Source organism: Ostrinia furnacalis, unplaced genomic scaffold (genome assembly GCF_004193835.3).
Source record: "Ostrinia furnacalis isolate ACB-3 unplaced genomic scaffold, ASM419383v2 OfSCF5129, whole genome shotgun sequence".
Taxonomy (NCBI): Eukaryota; Metazoa; Arthropoda; class Insecta; order Lepidoptera; family Crambidae; genus Ostrinia; species Ostrinia furnacalis.
The window spans coordinates 625,058-644,273 of record NW_021135368.1 but is presented as its reverse complement, the minus strand read 5'-3'; the positions used below and the strand labels follow the sequence as shown (position 1 = coordinate 644,273).

Sequence of the window (19,216 nt, the reverse complement as noted above, 5' to 3'; positions counted from 1 at the left end):
TTCCACGCGGGCGAAGCCGCGGGCGGAAAGCTAGTATATCATATTTTTCGGGTTGACTTTAATTATAATTACAAAAATAAAGATTCAAATATGACTAGATCTCGAATATTAAAAGTTTCATTTACCACGTGCGTTAAGTCGCCAGTACCTAATTAGATCATGCCTTCGTCAGTTAGTAGATCTACCGCTTTTAGTACACGCCCTATATCTACTTTACTAAACTTTTAAGGAGATAGCTAGTTATAATTTGGTGGAAGGAATAAATAAACAGACTAAATTCATAAAAATAATAATACTAGCAGAAATAAAGCGAAAATATGTTAACAGCTTTCGCTCTATTCAAGTTATACTTAAAACTTGACTTATTTTTGAAACAGATTAAATCAAATCAAAACCAGTTATTTATTACCGCATCTATTTTATCATTTGTTTAAGTTCCGATAGATAATTCATACACAAACGAATAAGTAATAAATCTATTTATTGCTCTGTTATTTTATATTGCCATTATTTTCTCAAACTGTGTCGGTAGAGTCGATGTTTAAAAATAATTTACTAAAACGCGATTAAATATTACTTGCAATGAACACTGTAGGAACATACATACGGCAGTTTATTTTTAAAACACACTGGTGTTATTACAAGAACACATAAAACTCCCTAAATCTGAACAAGGAGTTATCCTTATTCGTCTGACAAACCTACAAAAAGTTTTTGGCAACCTCATCTTATGCGCATCGAAAGCTATAGCCGCAAGTAATTTTCGGATAAACGCTGTGCAGCCCTTATAAATTGGATACGTAAATGATAAAAGTTTTCATTCAGCCTACGATACACTAGTAGGGGCTATGATTTATCCAATATGATTCGTTATGCCTAAATAGGATCAAATGTTTCATGCACATCACTAGACGCATAATCAAACTCGTTGTTAGTTTTAACCCTTTTTTGTAAAATGCCTACAAGAGTATGTTGGCCATAATGTATCGCAGGCTTCAAAGAAACGTCATACAAAAGGCAGTTTACACAAAGCGGTACACCTATCACCTGGGTTTAGAATCACGGGTCCCGCCTGTCGAGTTCCTCGTCGCATATGATGGGTTTGCGGTCGTCGCTCTTGCTAGCGCGACCCAAGCGACCGACTCTACGGGCGAGGGCGCTGGTCTTCTCAACTGCTCCCCAACCACCGCTGTGGCCGCCGCCGCTGCCTGATCGGGAGAGTAGACCGGTCACACCCTCGCCTAGCTTGCTGTGGTGGATGCCGTATAGGAAATACAAGAGCAGGCCTGGAAAGATTGTTTAATGGTCAGAAAGGCTCGTGAGTGGAAATTCCGATCTGAGAATTCTCAAAAGATGTTCAAGGACCACTAAAATTGCAAAAATCGTTCTTCATTTCATTTTGAACTGATTAGAATCGAATAGATATGTGGAGATACATTTTACACAACAATTACCTACTATCGAACTCAATATATTACGTTTACAAAAGGACTTACAAAGAAGAAGTCGACGAAAAAGTTGTGAAACCTCACCACACAAAACATTGTGACGATAAAGGTGTTTGTGTCTGAAACACTAACCGAATGTCATCCAAATAGCGAACCGCGCCCAAGTCAGAGCGCCCAGGTTGACCATCAGCTCGACGTTAAGAAGAACGCTGGCAGCCGGCAGGAAAGGCACCCATGGCACGCGGAACGGCAAGCGCGTCGGGCTCTGCTGGTGGGCTTTGATGATTACCAGGCCTGAAAAACATATTTCAAGATTCCTTAAACTCTAGCTACGTCATCAACACTTCTGATGAAAATGTAACTAACAGTGACAAAAGTAAAGAACGAAATCTAGCTGCAAAACCAATATCGATATGTGTGTTGCAGTGGTGGGAACGAGATGAGGTAAGTAATTGTAACGTTTTTTTAACACTTCTAGTTTCAACTTTATTGGTTCTACTCAGGATCTCTACAACAGCCTAACTGCCCAAAGTAACTTGCTGGGATGCGCGCCATTTTATCTATTTTACGCGATAAGCTCATACATTGTGACATCTAAAATCATCGTTAGGAGTATATCACGAGCACGATGCGCTTTTCATTCTACATATTATAATCAAAAACCCAACTTACAAGCGATAATGATCAGGTAAAGCACGAAGTCTGGCAACAGGGCCCAGAGACCCGCGGGTTCAGCCAAGAAGTGGTTGTGGGCGCACAGAGCGGCGGCCGCGGCTGTAAACGTGTACACGCAGCCCGACACCGCCGCCCCCGGGGCTCGGCCACCGGCCAAAGGCTCGAGCCACGCGTATTGGGGCCGCAGACGCCCCACAGTAAGCGCTTCGAACATCTAAAACGTGAAGAACATCCAGTTGTCAATCCAAAAGGTAGGTAAGTACCTTCACCTAATTCTTTTGTTATCTTTTCCACACTATTTGTTGATTTGTTATCATATCAATGCTATTTCAATCAATCACTGTTTTTTAAATGTACCAATCGATTACCGATTGTTGTTTGTTGGCATAAGATGTTTATCGGATATCAAATCTAACAAACAACAATATTGATTAGTTTATGAGTCGTAAGGGCCTCTCAATTTAATTAATTTATTAAAATGTCAACCCACTTAGTTTGCGTTTGCTTGCGTTTTAATACGAATGTTATAAGGTTTATGATTTTTTATTACCTCAGATGATGATGATCCTCCATCGGTTGCTGGGGTGCCAGTAGCTGAGCTATCCTCGCGATCGATTGGCGAGTCCAGCTGAGGCACGCCAAAGCTTTTGTCATCTACCGAAGGAATAGGCCGGTACCGCAATATTATGACGGCAGCGCTAACAATCGTATAAGCCAGCAATGTTCCTATTGACATGAACTCTACCAACTTCTCCAAGTCGAACAATAAAGCAATGATAGCAGATGAGAATCCAGAGATGATAAGATTAGAAATGGGAATTTGGGACTTGTTGTTAACGTCACTAAGAAATCCAAAGAGCAACCCATCGGCTGACATGGCATACAAACATCTTGGTAAAGCAAACAGTGATCCCAGTAACGTGGTGGTCATACCACAAACTGCACCGACGGCGACGGCATACTTCGCCCAATCAGCGTGGACTGCCCCTAGAGCTGCTGGCAAGGCAGCCTCAGGATTGATACTCTTATAGGGTACCATCAATGTTAGAGCTATGGCAACCAGAATGTACCCAAACGCCACGACCGCCATGGAGAGAATAGTGGCGATCGGAATAGATCGGGATGGATCTTTTGCCTCCTCGCTCGAAGCAGAAATACTATCGAAACCGACAAAGGCGTAAAAACAAGTAGCAGCTCCTGCTAAGACTCCACTAAACCCATACGGCATGAAACCACCGTTCTTCGGAGACCAATTGCTAATATCAGCGTAATAGAAACCTAAAAATATAACAAGCGATATCACTAAAAGATTGAGAATTGTGAGGCCATTATTTATGTAGGCCGACGTTTTGACTCCGACAGCTAATATCAATGAAGCTACAATGCATATAAGAAATGCTAAAACATCTGGGTATCTGCTGAGAAGTGTCTCGTGAAGTTCTCCAGTTATCGATATTGTCGCATTACTTATAGCACCGTCCAGCATTGCATCTAAATAACCAGACCACGCCCTCGCAACAGAGGCAGCACCTGAAAAAAATCAAAGTTGTTATCTAAACAAACATCATATTTACGCTAATGATAAAAATGTTAACTTTTGTAGTTAAAATCGCCTACCTATCATATATTCCAGAACGATGTTCCACCCAATGATGAAGGCCCAAAACTCTCCGATGCTGACGTAGGTGTACGCGTAAGCGCTACCAGCTCTCGGGATTCTGGTTCCAAACTCTGCGTAGCACAGCGCTGCCAGTGTGGAGGTCACGCCAGCCAGGAGGAAGCTGAGAGCAGTGGCCGGGCCCGCCATGTGACGGGCGACGGTGCCCGTCAGCACGTATATGCCTGCGCCCACCATGTGCCCGACACCTAGAATGGAATAAGCAATATTGGTGAACATAAGTAAGTATTGTCTGCTAACTTTAAAATGTAGAATAGAGCTTCAGAACTTATCGAAGAAACGTTGTGTAAGATGTCCTTCAACAAGTTGGTAAAGTATGGCCAGGCAAGTAAAGATGTGACTTTATTGGAATTTAGTAAGATGAGAAATCATTAGTAGTGACAAAGCATGCATGCTAATGACAACGGGGTAAAATTTGAAATCCATCAGACATTTCAGATGATTTACTTATACAGTTCATATTTTTTTCCGTAGTTCGATCAAAATTATATGTCTCGCAAGTTCGTTTTTAAGCTTTATTAACCAGTGATTAACTTGACAGAGGTTGAACTTACCAAGAAGAGTTATGTCGAATGTGGTGAGGCAGCGGTTGAGCGGTGTGTCCAAAGAGTCCCCGTGCAGGGGCTTACGGCGATTCATCTTGTGGCAGAACCCCGAGAGCACATGCCCCAAGATTTTGTGTCGGGCCCCCGGCATCTTGCCTAGAAAACAGAGGTAAGTATTAATTTATAGGTACCTACTTCATTAGAAAGTATTTTATCTATGTTGTTGCCACCCTTTGATATAGGCAGAGATTTCTTTGATTCTTGATTTCTAAAGAAACAACATTAACTATCATCAAGACCAGAAAGAACGGAATATACGAGCATAGTCGTTAATTCCTCTATGTATACGAGCAACAACCTCACTTGTTTATTTCATGGAGTAGTAAGATGTGTTTAAAGAAACTGTCAATATTCCACGTGATTTATTTTAAGAACCGCTTCATTTGCTCTAGTTTTTGACGATTCAAAAACATTTTCAACACTGTTACACTCATGAAAATCGATTTTCAGAGCCTTTCTGTGAGCTGTAGTAAATCATATACATGTGCTGTAATTATCTCTACTCCGAACAATAGTTACATAAATAATCTTAGAGAGAAGACAACAAAAAGTTTAGTTTAATTACATAGAATAAATACGTAAATACCTGGTTATTATGAGCCAGCTGACGATTTTTGCAATACTGCCAGTGGCAGCACGACACGACTGAAGAGCTTGCGCGCGCAACTAATCGATTCCATACAACCTTGTTTACATCATCCTATGTGGGTAGTAGATGCACGCAGGAAATGTAAATGGAGATAACAAATTAAAATTCCACTACAATGGGATCAGTTTTCCCACAGAATTCTAAAATAGTAGGGTAGGTAGAGGGGTAACCTCATACTTAAGATGGTTGTACCCAAGTTCGATATTCATTCAATGGCGCCAATAGAACTGTGCTAAAATTCCGACTTGTACGTGTATGTGTATGTCCACCACTACTATCTTTAACAGTCTTGTCAGCAGGCTCGAACATAACACTTACCAAAATTGAAATTTAAAAAAATTCTAGGTCACTAAAAACGACAAATATAACAAAAACTCTACATAATTTAAACGCGTAGGTTAATCATAATATTAAATCAGGGGTAACCGGTCGATCGTGGCTGTTATGTTCCTACACCTACCTAGTCGTTTTGATCGCGAAAAGACAAACAAATATACCTAGGAAATATGCGTAAAAGAGACTACGGATTTAAAAAGAAGTAATTTAATTATTAGATCGCACTGGGTTTTGCCAGTAAACAGTAGAAGTAATCATGTTGGCCCTGTTATAAATTAATGATAGTACGGAACCTTTCGTGTGCGAGTCCGACGCTCTTATGCTATAATATTTATGATATGGAGCCAACGGCAGCATCCAGACTATTAAGGTATCTAAATTATCACTATAAGGTAATTATAATTAAATTTATTATTTTATTGATAGGCATTTTAGAAAAGCAATCACATAAAGAGTACGATTTTTTAGTTTTTCTCACTGAACTCTAGCAAAATTATAACGACAACCTGTTGTTCGTCACACGGAAGATGCATTAAAGGAGTTTACGCATTGACCTGGAAGAAGTGAACTCATTTTGTAACCACTGATGTAGAGCTAAAGAAGGGAATAAAAGTTGGAAAATGTTGAAGGGTTTTAAAATAACTATTTCAGTGGTTACAGAAAAGTAGGCGCGGTTTTTTTGCAAAGGTATAATGAACACTTTACATCAGTAGATGGGAATAAGCTAGGTATAAAATTAAAAACATTATTATAAATTTGTAACATTTTATTTATTAATTTTCTATATTTTATCATTCATTAATATACATAAAACCTAATTAAAAACTGTCATGCTACTTTATATTAAGTACATCATAAATTGAAGTTAATTAACTAAAATCGAGTTATAATTTGTCAAAAACAAATGTTAATACAAAAATTACATAAAGATAACTTGGGAATAATACTTTAGGCCCCGTTCAAATTTAGCCCTCGTCTAATTAACTGTTAACCATTTATTAAACTCTGTATTTATAGTTAACTTATTCCCTCCAATCAATTCCTTATTACACAAGTATCGCAATCAAATTATTGGACAGTTCTGCATTAAAATAGGCTTCCTTCATTTAATATTGATGAAAGAATATTTACCCCATGAAAATAATAAAAATCTTTATTCTTGCAAGTAAAATTAACTACATATAGTAGCCAATAAAAAACAATATTCCGTCTACGTCTTGGATTAAACCAATTTGTGAGAGTAACTAAGCAAAACATTTAGATAAATACAAGTTAAGGGGATTTATTATAAAATTAAATAACTTAAAAATCTCACTGACTAATTCGTTTATGTACAAGCTTATTTCAAATAGGTACAACGTTATTTAGAAGACATTACTTATAAAACATGTTAAAACCAGACCACTATTTTGTGATTATACATACATGAATCAATACTATGATTCATATTTTCTACATAATTAAATTATAATTTGTTAATTTCAATATTGTTTAATGCAACTTCCATGGCAAACTTATATTTACATTAAACTATCCTGATGGCACATGAAATGTCTGTCAAATCTTAGCTATTTCGGGGATTAATTTTACAATTTGTAAAGTTAGTCGTATTTTAAAACTAATACCTACACTTACATATTTTAATACAATTTGTATCTTTAAACCCAAAATAAGTAATATCTATTATAAATTCAGTATAAAGTTATAATAGGGATGATGACTGGGTAATGAAATCGAAATTCTATTTAGTCCGTCAGACAGATAATTAGAAAATATTAGACTCATATTTTTTTATTTTTTTCCATAATCGAATAATTACAGTATTAGGGGAGAGTTCGGTATATTGTACCGCCGGGTAAATTGTACCACCCCCATATTTCGTAAAGTATTTATTGAATGTCTGTAATTGCAACACTTAGCGATACACAACTAAAATCAATTAATATCAGCCATGTGGTTTTCGCCGTGACAACAAACACGTGTGTTTTATTTTGAAAAGTATTTTTTCATTGTTTTCAAGTAACTTTTGACAATACATGTTTAGTTTGTAATTTTGTTAAATTTAATCACAGGGTGTTTCTAATATATTATTTAGAAGCGTAAATTAGTGTGGATTACAATATTATTTGAAACATTTTTCGGTATTTATAAGCTATATTTTTTACCGATTTTTTAAAAGCACTATCACCTAGTCGGCTAAATTGTACCAAATCAAGTTGTATGGAACTTTACCAAAGGATTTTGAATTTTTTTTTAGCAAATCATATTTTAAAGTTATAATAGCGTAGTTATGTTTCTAACAATAAATGAAAGCAAAAGACTGGCAAAGTAGATTAGGTACAAATGTGCGTAACGATAATTGGAACTACAAAACTTGTACTTAAAATCGTGATAACGTGTAAAACAATATCGATTGTCTATGTTATTAACTACTGTTCCTTTTCATTTCCTAATTTGTTAAGAATGTATCGTATAATATTTTGCCATGGTTTTTTATAGGCTTGAAATTTATTGAAATCTAATTTAGTAACCCTGTGGTACAAATTATCGAACCGGTTGGCTAAATTGGACCGAAGCTCTGAACTCGTACTTCGTTGATTTGTGCTAAATATACAACAATCATGTTAATTAATACTTATGAAATAGTAAGTTGAATAATGTATCTTTTATTATATACCATGAACATTAGCAAAAACAAAAGAAATCTATGTGTAAAATGGGATTGAAAAAAACTGGTCCAAATTAGCGGACTCTCCCTTATATTGAGTTGAAATGTCGCGTGACGTCACTTTTGAGTAAAAANTATTATCACTTGCCGTTACTGTTCCTCTAAGCTAGATCATGGTAATAATATACCTACATGTAGATTATTTTCATCCATATGATCTGTAGGTAGGCAAACTTGAAGCATTTTCTAATATGGACGATGGCACATCAAGCTAAACATGAAACAATTTGGTAGAAAGTGCTACTTATTTTGAAACAAAAAATACGGAACCCTAAAAATCACCTTATTCGAATGAAGGGTAATTTCCGGACGCTGTAACCAATACCCAATACGAAGCCGGCCTATAGAGATAGAAAACAGGTAAAGTGACAAACTTACAGCTTCCATGTCTATAATAGCCTAATTAATTTCCAGATGACATGAGGATGACTCGGATTCGAGTCTGGACAATCTAATTGATGCCGATGACGAGGAGGCGTACGATGACGAATGACACGGGACCCAGGCCATCGTGATCATCGCGTAAGGGATCATTTGTGAAAGAAAGACTACGTGCTGTAGTGATGTGATTGATTGAATTGTTTTAAGATAATAGAGTCGAGAAGACTATGGTTCATAATATAAAAATAGAGTATACGCTTGATCTTGACTTGAATTTTAAGCGTTATTTCAGATTACGAGCGTATGAGTTAATGGACAATATAGGATAGGACAGCAATTGAGTGAAAATATTCTAATAATAGTTTGATGCAAGCTGTAGTGTATGTGAAAGATCATTTATTTTGTTTGAACGATGTTACAAAACCTGAAAGAATGTGTTCTGAATCAGTACGCAAAGTGTATTAAAGTGCTAGATTATGCACTAAAACGAAATTCTAATACCAATAGTAATTCAACATGATTCAGATGAAACAATCAGTCAGTAATAGTTTTTCGTTTTGCTCAATAGTACCTACATAGGCATAATTTGATCTACATTCAATTGATGTTCGTAGTAAATAACCTAAATATAAGGAAAAGTGGTGATCTTGTGATAATATCCATTAGTGAGAGGCAGATGTAATGTAGAAACTTAGCCGGGTAAGGGTAAGCCTTGTTTTACTGCTGTTGGATATTTCGTAATAACTAATATTATAGTTAATATCTAACAGAGGTTAAACAGTTTTTAACTTTGCTAGCTTGGTGCCACCCAAACGTTTTGAATTTAAATGTTTTTGGTTGTAGTGAATGTGATACATTAAATAAATATTTTAAGGTATCCGTCCATCCGCCATACGCGATATATGAGCACCGCTTACGTGCTTTACATTTTAACAACTTATTACGTATTTTTATCAAGTCGCCTTAATAGAAAACTTTGCTAGTTAATAAGTAGGTCCTTTAATCAGTCTACTTTGGTAATATAAAGAACGGAATTATTCAAAGTCGGCCTAATAATTCAAGAAATTTATTAATAACAATTAGAATAAAGCTGTTACAAATCATCAAGTGTCGTAAGCCCATGTCTTTTTGCAATAAAAATAAATGCTGAATCATTAAATATAACAATTGTTTAAATTACTATACCTCATTTTTCTAATAAATACATCCTATATATTTTTTCTGCTTCTTGATCTTCAAAACATGGATTGAACTTGACTTCAATTATTTCTGTGAAGCCTTCACTTGGCGTGGGATCCGTGAATTTATTTCTGCAACAATGATAATATGTATTTATTTAGCCATGTATATTTCAAACAAGTAAAGCGTCTATATGTATATGAATAAAAAATTGATGACTCCACAATCAAAATATAAAAATCCATAGAGTTGTTTAGGACAAAACAGTGCTTATTAAGTAACAAATAACAATATTATTGTTCTGAAATTAATGGACTTGTATTGCTACTGTTGTAAACTAATATGTACCAATAAAACACTGCAGATTTGTCTGTAGAAGGTCACATTTTCTGTATGTCACACAATGTGAGAAAGTTACTTTTGGACCTAGTCAAATATTATACTCACTTGTAAGTATGAAAGACGATGTCATTGACTGGAACGTGGTTGATCTTCATGAGCTCCCTGAACTTGTTGTTGTGTTGCGCGTGCGCCTTCGTGGCGGCCATCTTGGCGCATCTGCACTCCACCTTCATTTGTTTCGCGAGAGAAGTCCAGCGAGACCGCGACTCGATATCTGGGTTAGTACTGTCCACGATTACACTTTTTCCTCTCTGAAAATTGTATTTAAGGTGATGCCTTGCGAATATTGGGCGTTTTAAAGAAGCGCAGAATTAGTTTTAATCGTACTTTTCTTATTACTCATGTACTTATTTTGAAGTTGACTAATAAATTTAGTGTCTGGTAGAAGCCGAAACATAAATGGAAACAATTTTCTCGAGAGAAAAAAAATCCAAAGATGACCCTTCTATGTATACTCGGTTTTTTGTTTTATAAGCAGATAGGCTAATATTTCAATACCAAATTTTGTATATTGGTAAGGTAATAACATATTCTAAGTACTGGTCGAGTTATTTTCTTTAAATAGTGTTTGGTTTTTCAATAAATACATGATTTCCGATTTTTGTCGCTTACGTTATTTTATTCCGCGCCGCGCGCGCTATTGCTGTCCCTTTCCTCGCACTGAGAAATCATATTTCTATCCCTCTGTGTGCGAGGCATTCAGTCGGCCGAAAACTTTTACGAGGTAGCGCCTTAAGAATGTTTAGACATGTGCAAAGTTATTTATTTCCAGAAAGACACCATGAGGACTTTATTCAAATTCAGTCCATTTTGTCGATCGAAACAAAAGTCAATCGTTTGTACGTAAGTAATCGCAATTATCATGAAACACCCACCTCTAAAAGTTTTGTAGCTTCAGCAGCACACTTCTGCCAACTACCAAGAACGTCTCTGCATACGGCCACATATTGGTGATTCGACTTTTTTTCTATTTGCTTAGCCAGGAATGATTTGCCACTGCCAGGGTACCCCACAAAGACGAGAATCTAAAAAGAATGTTCATATTAAGAAACTTAAAGGACAATGGGCAAAATGGTACCCGGCTCCAATAGATATGAGTCTAGTATCGTTTGAAAGGTCTTACCAAGATGAACAACTTTTACTATGACCACCAGCCTCAGATCTGGTTGTGTACGAAGATATACATACTTTTTTGCAGAATGGTACCCGGCTCCAATAGTAATGTTTATAGTGTCATTTGAAAGGTCTTACCAAGACGAACAACATTTACTATGGCCACCAGCCTCAGATCTGGTTGTGTACGAAGATATACATACTTTTTTGCAGAATGGTACCCGGCTCCAATAGTAATGTTTGTAGTGTCATTTGAAAGGTCTTACCAAGACGAACAACATTTACTATGGCCACCAGCCTCAGATCTGGTTGCGTTCGAAGATAAAGATACTTTTTGTGTAACCTAAGTATCATACAGTATGAAGGGGACGCGCTCGGGGCAGGGCACAGACGCGTCGGTGCCCTGCCTCGTCGCGACGAGATGNAAATTGTACTCAATCGTGACGTATCGCGCCATTTCAACTCGATGTAGCACTGTTAATATTTAATTATGAAAGAAAATAAAAAATATGAGTAATATTTTCTAATTATCTGTCTGACGGACAAATAATTGAAATTTTGTCATCTAATAATCTAAAAATTTATTAGTTATTATTTCTTATTGTTTCGGTTGAACAGCTTATAAGTTTGCGTTCAATTTATAAATAAACATAAGTGAAATAAGTAATCCACATGGTGTATTACATATTAAATTCCGATTTACTGGATCTGGCAGATTCATCTCAACATTATAATTGCCTAAATCTTCTTATAAGTAATGTAAAGCTTGATTGCCACTTTCATTCAAAACTGCCTTCGGAAGTTTACGTTTACTTCTTGTAAATGTAAAAATTTCGCAATATTGGAGTAAAAAATATATGAAAATATTATACAAATTATTAACTTAAACACAACAGTTGGAGCAGGGCCACAAAGACATTTTAATTTTTAGTTAGGTAAGCACCTTTTTTTGACAAAAACTATGACGGCTTAAAACGGTCTATTCCACTTTGATCACCTGTCTTTGATCACCCACGGATACGATGTCCTGGGTGATCAAAGTGGACTCCAGATAAATTATTATTTTAGTGTCCTTTGATCACCTATAAATAAATCATACCTCCTCTGAATAGTCACATACCTATCCAATTTTTGTAGGACATTCAATTGTCGCTGGAAGTCCACTTTGATCACCTGGGTGATCAAAGCCAGGTGATCAAAGTGGAATAGACCCTTAAAACACTTAAAATAGTTCAATTCAAAAAAGAGAGAGACGGTTCGATCTTTTGAGGTTACGTAAATAAGCAATTTGCTCAAAAACCTAAAATTCTGAATTAAAAAAATGTTGTATAATAACACAAATGTCTTAATTAGATAGTACGTAATTATAACTATTCGTGAAATACAAAGATTAAGAATATTCAATGTAAGTAATGTGATGTTCAATTAATAAATTCTAAAATATTATACAGAATTACAAAAAAATATGATAACAAGAAAATACAAATTAAAATGATATGTTTTCAGTTTCAGTCTTGAGTAAGTAAATGTAGCGTTTTGGTAAGTTACTACTTATTAATAACAGATTATTATTAAAAATTGTATGTTATGTATTTAATTGTTTTAAACAATAAAAGTACGTATATGGTAGTGTTATATTGAATACCCACACGTAATAATACATAATATTTAAGTGAGTAGTTATAAGTGCGTAACATATTTTTATCAAATACATAAATTTCAATAAAAATACAAACATACACTTTATGAAGTGTTCTTTTTATACAATTATTATGACTTAACAACATCATCATACTCATACAAGATGTCAGTAAAGTGCCAACAAAGTTAAATTCTTTTATAATTTACTTTAAAAAATATTCGAAAAGTTTATACATTATACAACTTTCTTTTTTAAATTTATATATTTTAAATAAAAGTGACCAGGAGGTTTCTTTTAATTTATAGAAGAAATATCAATTTTGTCATATAAGTGGTCCCAGTGTTAGAAACATTATATAAGTACTCATTAACTTAAATAATTATAGTAAGTAATTATTAATATGACTAGATTTTTTCAAGTAATTTATTACGTACATATCAAGTAAGTACCAGAATTATAGTTTTTATACGACGATTGTAAAAAAAATATTTTTATTTAAGTATATTTATATCTTAACGGAAATGTTATATGCCTTAATGATTATGAAGATATGTATGAAAAGAAAAATAGGTAGCGGTGGATTCTAATGAGATATTATAAAAAGAATAAATAAATGCAATAAAATGTTATTATACAAAAATATATCATTATAAAATGTAGTTATCCATAGTTACACATTATACTTATTTAAATACTTTATAATATTCGCAATTTTAAACGACAAATATTGATAATTTAGTAGATGGTAGAAATAAGCGATCTGATAAGTATAATCGGCGGACGGCAGTACCTTTGCCTCACAAAATTTAGTTATTTATAACACTACTTCATTAAACAAAGTACTCATTGCGGCGTTTTACATTATACTTAATTATTTTCACTGCGTTTTCATTTTATATGTTTGCTATTAAATGAATTTTTTTGAATTTAAATGAATGGTTATGGCGCCCAATAAACTTTTTATCCCGTCGATTCAAAATATGTCATACTTTGTTCTAGTCGCTACTGAGATACTAACACCCGTATTCACAAACGATGCTCGCTTAAGTAAAGCAGCAAATCGAACGCACAGCGTTGAATAAAGCTATGTGATTGGTTCGTGTGTGACCATGTGCGTCCACGCGCACTATGAGACCTCAAAGTAATGTTTATGAATACGGGTCTAAATCTAAATGCCATTTAAAATGAAGTACTGTTCCAGAGTAGACTCGAATTTAATAACTTGTCATCTATAGAAGTTTTTATTAAGTTATATTATTGTATAAATGAAACTAGAAATATTTATCACTTTCATGAATTTACGATTTCCAAATTGGGTACGTACCTAGAATAGGTAAAATTGATACTACAGACATTAAATATTTGTGACACTAGACGCTTGATAGGATGATATTAATACGATAAGATTAATAGTATTGAGGTACGACCATAGAAAAGACTCATAGATAAGTCCGAGTGCTATTTTGAACCCTTTGTGACTTCCATCATATCATTATTTTACGTAGTACCTATTCGTAAATAACAATGGATAAAACGAAACACAAACAAGCACACAGAACAGAATTAGTACCTACTATTTTAGTAGGTAGGTATATTATGAAAAATTATTGCAGAATATTATGAACCTACCCCTCAGTATATTAGTAGTACTTACTTATTTTTAAAGATAAAAAAATGGTACCGATATAGGTACTTACAATACAAAAATAACAAAATCATCCAAAAATAAGTTTAATAATTAGTTTGTAATATGTAATATTATAATACACTTTGTTGATCAATGAATGATCAACACAGCGTAGATGATTTATATGCTAATCCCCTTTGTAATAAAAGTTACACGCACATTGAACACTAGTTTTAAATGACATTTAGTATGGAAATCTAATTTTATAGTATTAATGGTCAACATGCATGTAACTTTATAATAAAGAACTAAAAATAATTAAAGCTTTTTAAAAATAAACTAAATGTGGATCGACATTATGTCCATTTAAAATTTAAATAATAATAATATAATATATTATTAGGTAGGTATATTTTGTCAAACAAGCTTTGCACTACACAATATTTTATTCAACATTTACCTAATTTCATAAAAAGTATTTTTATAATACAACATGGTTGTTACAAGTCGTACATGAGTAGTACCTACAAAAATTTTACATTATAAGTAGTGCATATTTAACATGCTGCTCCCCTAAATGTCATTTAATCATTTTGAATGCCTAATTTTATCCCTTTTATAAATTCAACCCTTTCATAAAATATTGTAATAGGTAACCCAACTTTATAATCCATCACTTAGCACCTTAAAATTACATTCAACATTATTATTATACATATCACATTTAAATTGCACAATATAAAACATATTAGTAATGACATGAAAATACTTAGGCAAAGTATGGTGTCACAAACAATGTGATCTATGGTAATATAGTATTCCAGAATTTATTACATTATTTGCCTTGATAAGAGATTAACCAGTCTCTTGGAACTAGTTTTATGTTAGAAAATAGTTTTAACATGTCATTCTGGAACACGCCTAGTAGGTATATGAGAGAGTATCCAATCCAAGACTTCCGGTTCATGTATGGTCCCGCAATTTTCGGGATAAAATAGGTATAACATTGAAATTTCCAAAAAAAATCATAAATACTGTGGAAAAACTAGCATTGGAAACTCCAGTGAATATGTCATATCATGTAGGTACTAATAATGTTCATAAGACTGTACACTTGGAAGAAAACTTGAAGGTTTTCTTTCGTTTTCACCACTATCCTCCAGTCCCATTAAAATATTGTGCATGTTTAGTGTATGGAGCTGCAATGTGATATGGGGGGGGCTGACCACGGCCGTACACTGGTTCAGATAATCCACTAGGGCTATGTCTGTGACTAATAATACTGGGGGTATTGGAAGCAGCTGGTAGAACGTCATACAAGTCAAACATATTCTGACTTGTTGGAGAATGCACATGACTATAACTGCCATCATCAGATATGAGCGGAGTGTCCGTCATTCGATATGGATTAGTTGTATTTGTATGCCCAGTTGGTGAGTAGAGCTCTGGCGATTGAGACGATACATATGTGGGGCTAGACGTTGATACATTGTACATGTTTGCATTTGGTGTAGAAGTTGGGTATTGACGACTATCCATTCCAGGTATAGCATACATGTTATTATATTTGCTTAAATTTGGCATAGTAGTAGAGCTGACCACTTGACTGACAGTGTGTACTCTTGGACTTAATTCACAACTGCCATGGGGAAGATAGTTGTATGTATCATAATTCCTCTGTCCATATATTTTCTCTTTTGCCTGTGCATAGTTATCACCATCATAAACACTCTCATGATAATTTCCATCAGGTACAGGATTGCAAGCCATGTGATCTTTTTTGGAATACATGGGTTCAAATTTGTGAATATTTTCCATACCAGTTCTAGGATTGTATGGTCTATCATCAAAATGTGGTGGAAGCATAGTATCATTATTAGAATGTCTATCTTGAGAGCTAAGGCTTAATCTTTGAAAGCGCCCTCTAGAGTCATCTAAACTGCTACGGTAATTACTCTCATTAGGAACTTGATAATTCTTGTGATCGACATGTGCTCCATATATATTTTGAGGTATAGAAACAGTTGACCTATCCATATAATCATTTGGTTTTGCAGCAGTATATCTTTGATTTAAAATATAGTGATCTGATATTTCTCCCTTGTGTTCATTTTTAACAGTTCCATTATTCTCAGGATATAAAGCATGATCTACGCTCTTATATGTTTTATCTTGTTCATATGCAAGATCCAAAGGTCGGTCATAAGCATTCTCAGTAGGAAGATTATCATACACTGACATTTTCATTTGATCTTGATTAGCACCATCTACATTATCTTTGGCTGTATTTTCTGTTTGCTTTTTATTGTCTGATGCAAATCTTTGTTGCAATGTGGGGGTTATTTTGGCAGCTTTGATATGCACTGTATTTTGCATGGGTGGAGATACATCTTGAGCACCATCTTTATGAATATTTCTAGCATGTTTAGCCAGGGCTCTCAGCTCCTTAGGGTATGGGGTAGGTGCCCTTCGTAATTGTCCAGGCTTTTCAGGAATTTTAGTTGTAGCTTTCATATCTACAAAACTTATGTGTCTTGCGGATGTTTGCGCTTCTGAGCTTTCAGGTTTCTCAATGTCAGGCTTGATTTCCATAGGAGTTAAAGGCACTTGGGGGAAGAGGAAACACGTAAGGACTTGCTCATAAGTATGAGGGTCTACTTCAGAATGCATAGGCACTAAAGGTTTACTTTGATTTTCAGACAGCCAAAGGGCCACTAAATTATCACAATTTAACAAAGATTGGGGAAGATAGCTCAGTGAATTTCTCACCAAGTTTAAAACTCTTAACGAAGATAAATGGCCAATTTCTGGAGGGATTTTATTAATTTTATTTGCCCGTACTGATAAAACTGACAGCTTTGTACAACTTCCAATTTCAGGAGGAATAGCTCTTAGCATATTTTCATCAACATTCAGGTATTGTAATTTTCTTAGGAGACCAATAGAAGAAGGTATTTTTTCTAAATAATTACACATAAGCATCAGTTCTTCTAAGTTAGCTAACTGTCCAAGGCTGTCTGGTAAGCAATATAATCTGTTATTGTCTAGTTTCAAAGTTGTTAAGTTGCTCAATTGCCCAATGCTGTCGGGAAGTTGAGTCAAACTGTTAATTGATAAACTCAGATCTACTAGCTGTGTGCAGTAACCAATCTCAGGGGCTATTTCTTCTATCATATTGTTACTGGCCTCCAAATGAATCAAACATTCCAATGGTTTTATAGCTGCTGGAATACTTGTCAAACTGTTACTGTCTAGCCACAATTCTCTTAGTTTTAAAAATCTTCCAATAACTTCTGGAAACTGTTGAATTTCATTTTGTCCAATATCTAATCTCAGTAATTCTGTTGATCTTGAAAGAGACTTTGGCAAAATCATTAGATAATTATCTCTCAGTTCAAGTATGCGTAAACTGGCTAGACGACCAAAGTTGCCTGGAAGGTACTCTAGGTAGGTATCATTAAGATATAGTTCTTGTAATGCAATCAAATTGGTAATAGCATCTGGAAGTTTTTCCAATGGATTCACGCTCAGGTCTAAAAACATTAAATACTTCAGAGCTTTCATAGTTTCTGGAATAACAGTTAGAGTATTTCTGCTGACGTTAAAATGTTGAAGATTTACCAGGGATGATATGGCAGTTGGTATGGCTTGGAGATCATTATCACTAAGGTCTAAATACTTTAAACCATGGCACATGAAAAGTTGGCGTGGTAGTTCAGTGATACGGTTGCTTTGACAATACAGAGTTTCGAGGGTCCTCTCGTAAACAAACACGTCCGAAGGAACGTCTGATAGAGACTGATGTGAATAATCCAGTTCAACCACGTCTTCCACTCCAGGTCTAACACAACACAAAAAATCGAATGGCATCTTGTTCAACACAAACACAATCCACAGTTGAAAATAATTAAAATCAATCAAAGCGATGATTGTTTTGATTTAAACGTTGTATGAAATTATAATTTCTTTCATTTTCAACTAATTGTCATTGCTTCAGTTTATTCAAAATGCAAAATTTTAGAAAATATTTCTGACTTTCTGCGAGGTGAATCACTCAAACAAAAATCAACCATCAACCACATTGCACAGATTAATAAAACTGAGTGACATGTATTACTTACTTTTCTCTATGTGAGTGACCATAAAGTTAATATTCCTTTTATGTGAGTGACTGACTACAATTCGATACTTTTCACCCCATGCACAGCATCGTATCAAATTCTTGGTCTGTGGAGAACGATAGAGATACGATAAAAACGAAATAATTCTATTTGTTTTTTTTTTTCATATTTAAGTGATGGGAGAAGATACAACATAATTTTATTATAATAAAAGTTTAAACAGGGTGGAATTTTGTAATGCCACCTGGAGGGAAAGTACTCTTAATTCTTAATACTGTAGAAAGAAAATTTTACTGAAAGAAAACATTCCTTTATTTTTGAAAAGAAAAAGAACTGCATTCAAAGATTTTCAAAAAATTTTCGAAAATTCTCTACCATACTACACAATTTCCTGTACATAACTAAAATAATTTAAGATTTCATGGTTTTCCTTTCATTTGATTTATCAAGTTTGTTAGAGAGATTTTATCCGTATACTTAACCCTAACGATCGATGTAATAAAAATAAAGGTGTAATTTTTAACAGATTTTAGTTGGTTCGATTCCCGGGTGTGGCAAGCAATTTTTTAGAAATCTTTGAATGCAGTTCTTTTTCTTTTCCTAAATTCCTTTGAGTAAAATTTTCTACTACA

At 34.6% G+C, this 19,216-nt stretch overlaps 4 protein-coding genes across 4 annotated transcripts in view; 1 reads left to right on the top strand and 3 right to left on the bottom strand.

Moving 5' to 3' along the window:
- The window catches only part of tadr (torn and diminished rhabdomeres), a 33,333-nt gene extending 23,744 nt beyond the window's left edge, over window positions 1-9,589 (top strand). The window contains exon 14 of the transcript XR_003656532.1: window positions 8,534-9,589. The gene's annotated coding sequence lies outside the window, so the exon portion shown is untranslated. The remainder of the gene's footprint in view (window positions 1-8,533) is intronic.
- LOC114360684 (cationic amino acid transporter 4) lies at window positions 77-5,484 on the bottom strand. Its single transcript, XM_028315453.1, has 7 exons — window positions 4,993-5,484; window positions 4,356-4,502; window positions 3,741-3,989; window positions 2,674-3,653; window positions 2,121-2,337; window positions 1,581-1,742; window positions 77-1,286 (listed from the first exon to the last, which is right to left on the bottom strand). The coding sequence occupies exons 2-7, from the start codon at window positions 4,495-4,497 to the stop codon at window positions 1,060-1,062; spliced, it is 1,977 nt and encodes a 658-aa protein (XP_028171254.1). The 5' UTR covers window positions 4,498-4,502; window positions 4,993-5,484; the 3' UTR covers window positions 77-1,059.
- On the bottom strand, window positions 9,523-11,915 carry LOC114360708 (uncharacterized protein F21D5.5-like). Its single transcript, XM_028315491.1, has 4 exons — window positions 11,898-11,915; window positions 10,957-11,106; window positions 10,127-10,332; window positions 9,523-9,810 (listed from the first exon to the last, which is right to left on the bottom strand). Exons 1-4 carry the CDS (start codon window positions 11,913-11,915, stop codon window positions 9,687-9,689), a joined length of 498 nt encoding a protein of 165 aa, XP_028171292.1. The 3' UTR covers window positions 9,523-9,686.
- Window positions 11,916-14,859: 2,944 nt separating this feature from the next.
- On the bottom strand, window positions 14,860-18,542 carry Lap1 (leucine rich repeat containing protein 7 lap1). Its single transcript, XM_028315504.1, has one exon. The coding sequence runs from the start codon at window positions 18,331-18,333 to the stop codon at window positions 15,616-15,618; it is 2,718 nt and encodes a 905-aa protein (XP_028171305.1). The 5' UTR covers window positions 18,334-18,542; the 3' UTR covers window positions 14,860-15,615.
- Window positions 18,543-19,216: the final 674 nt, after the last annotated feature.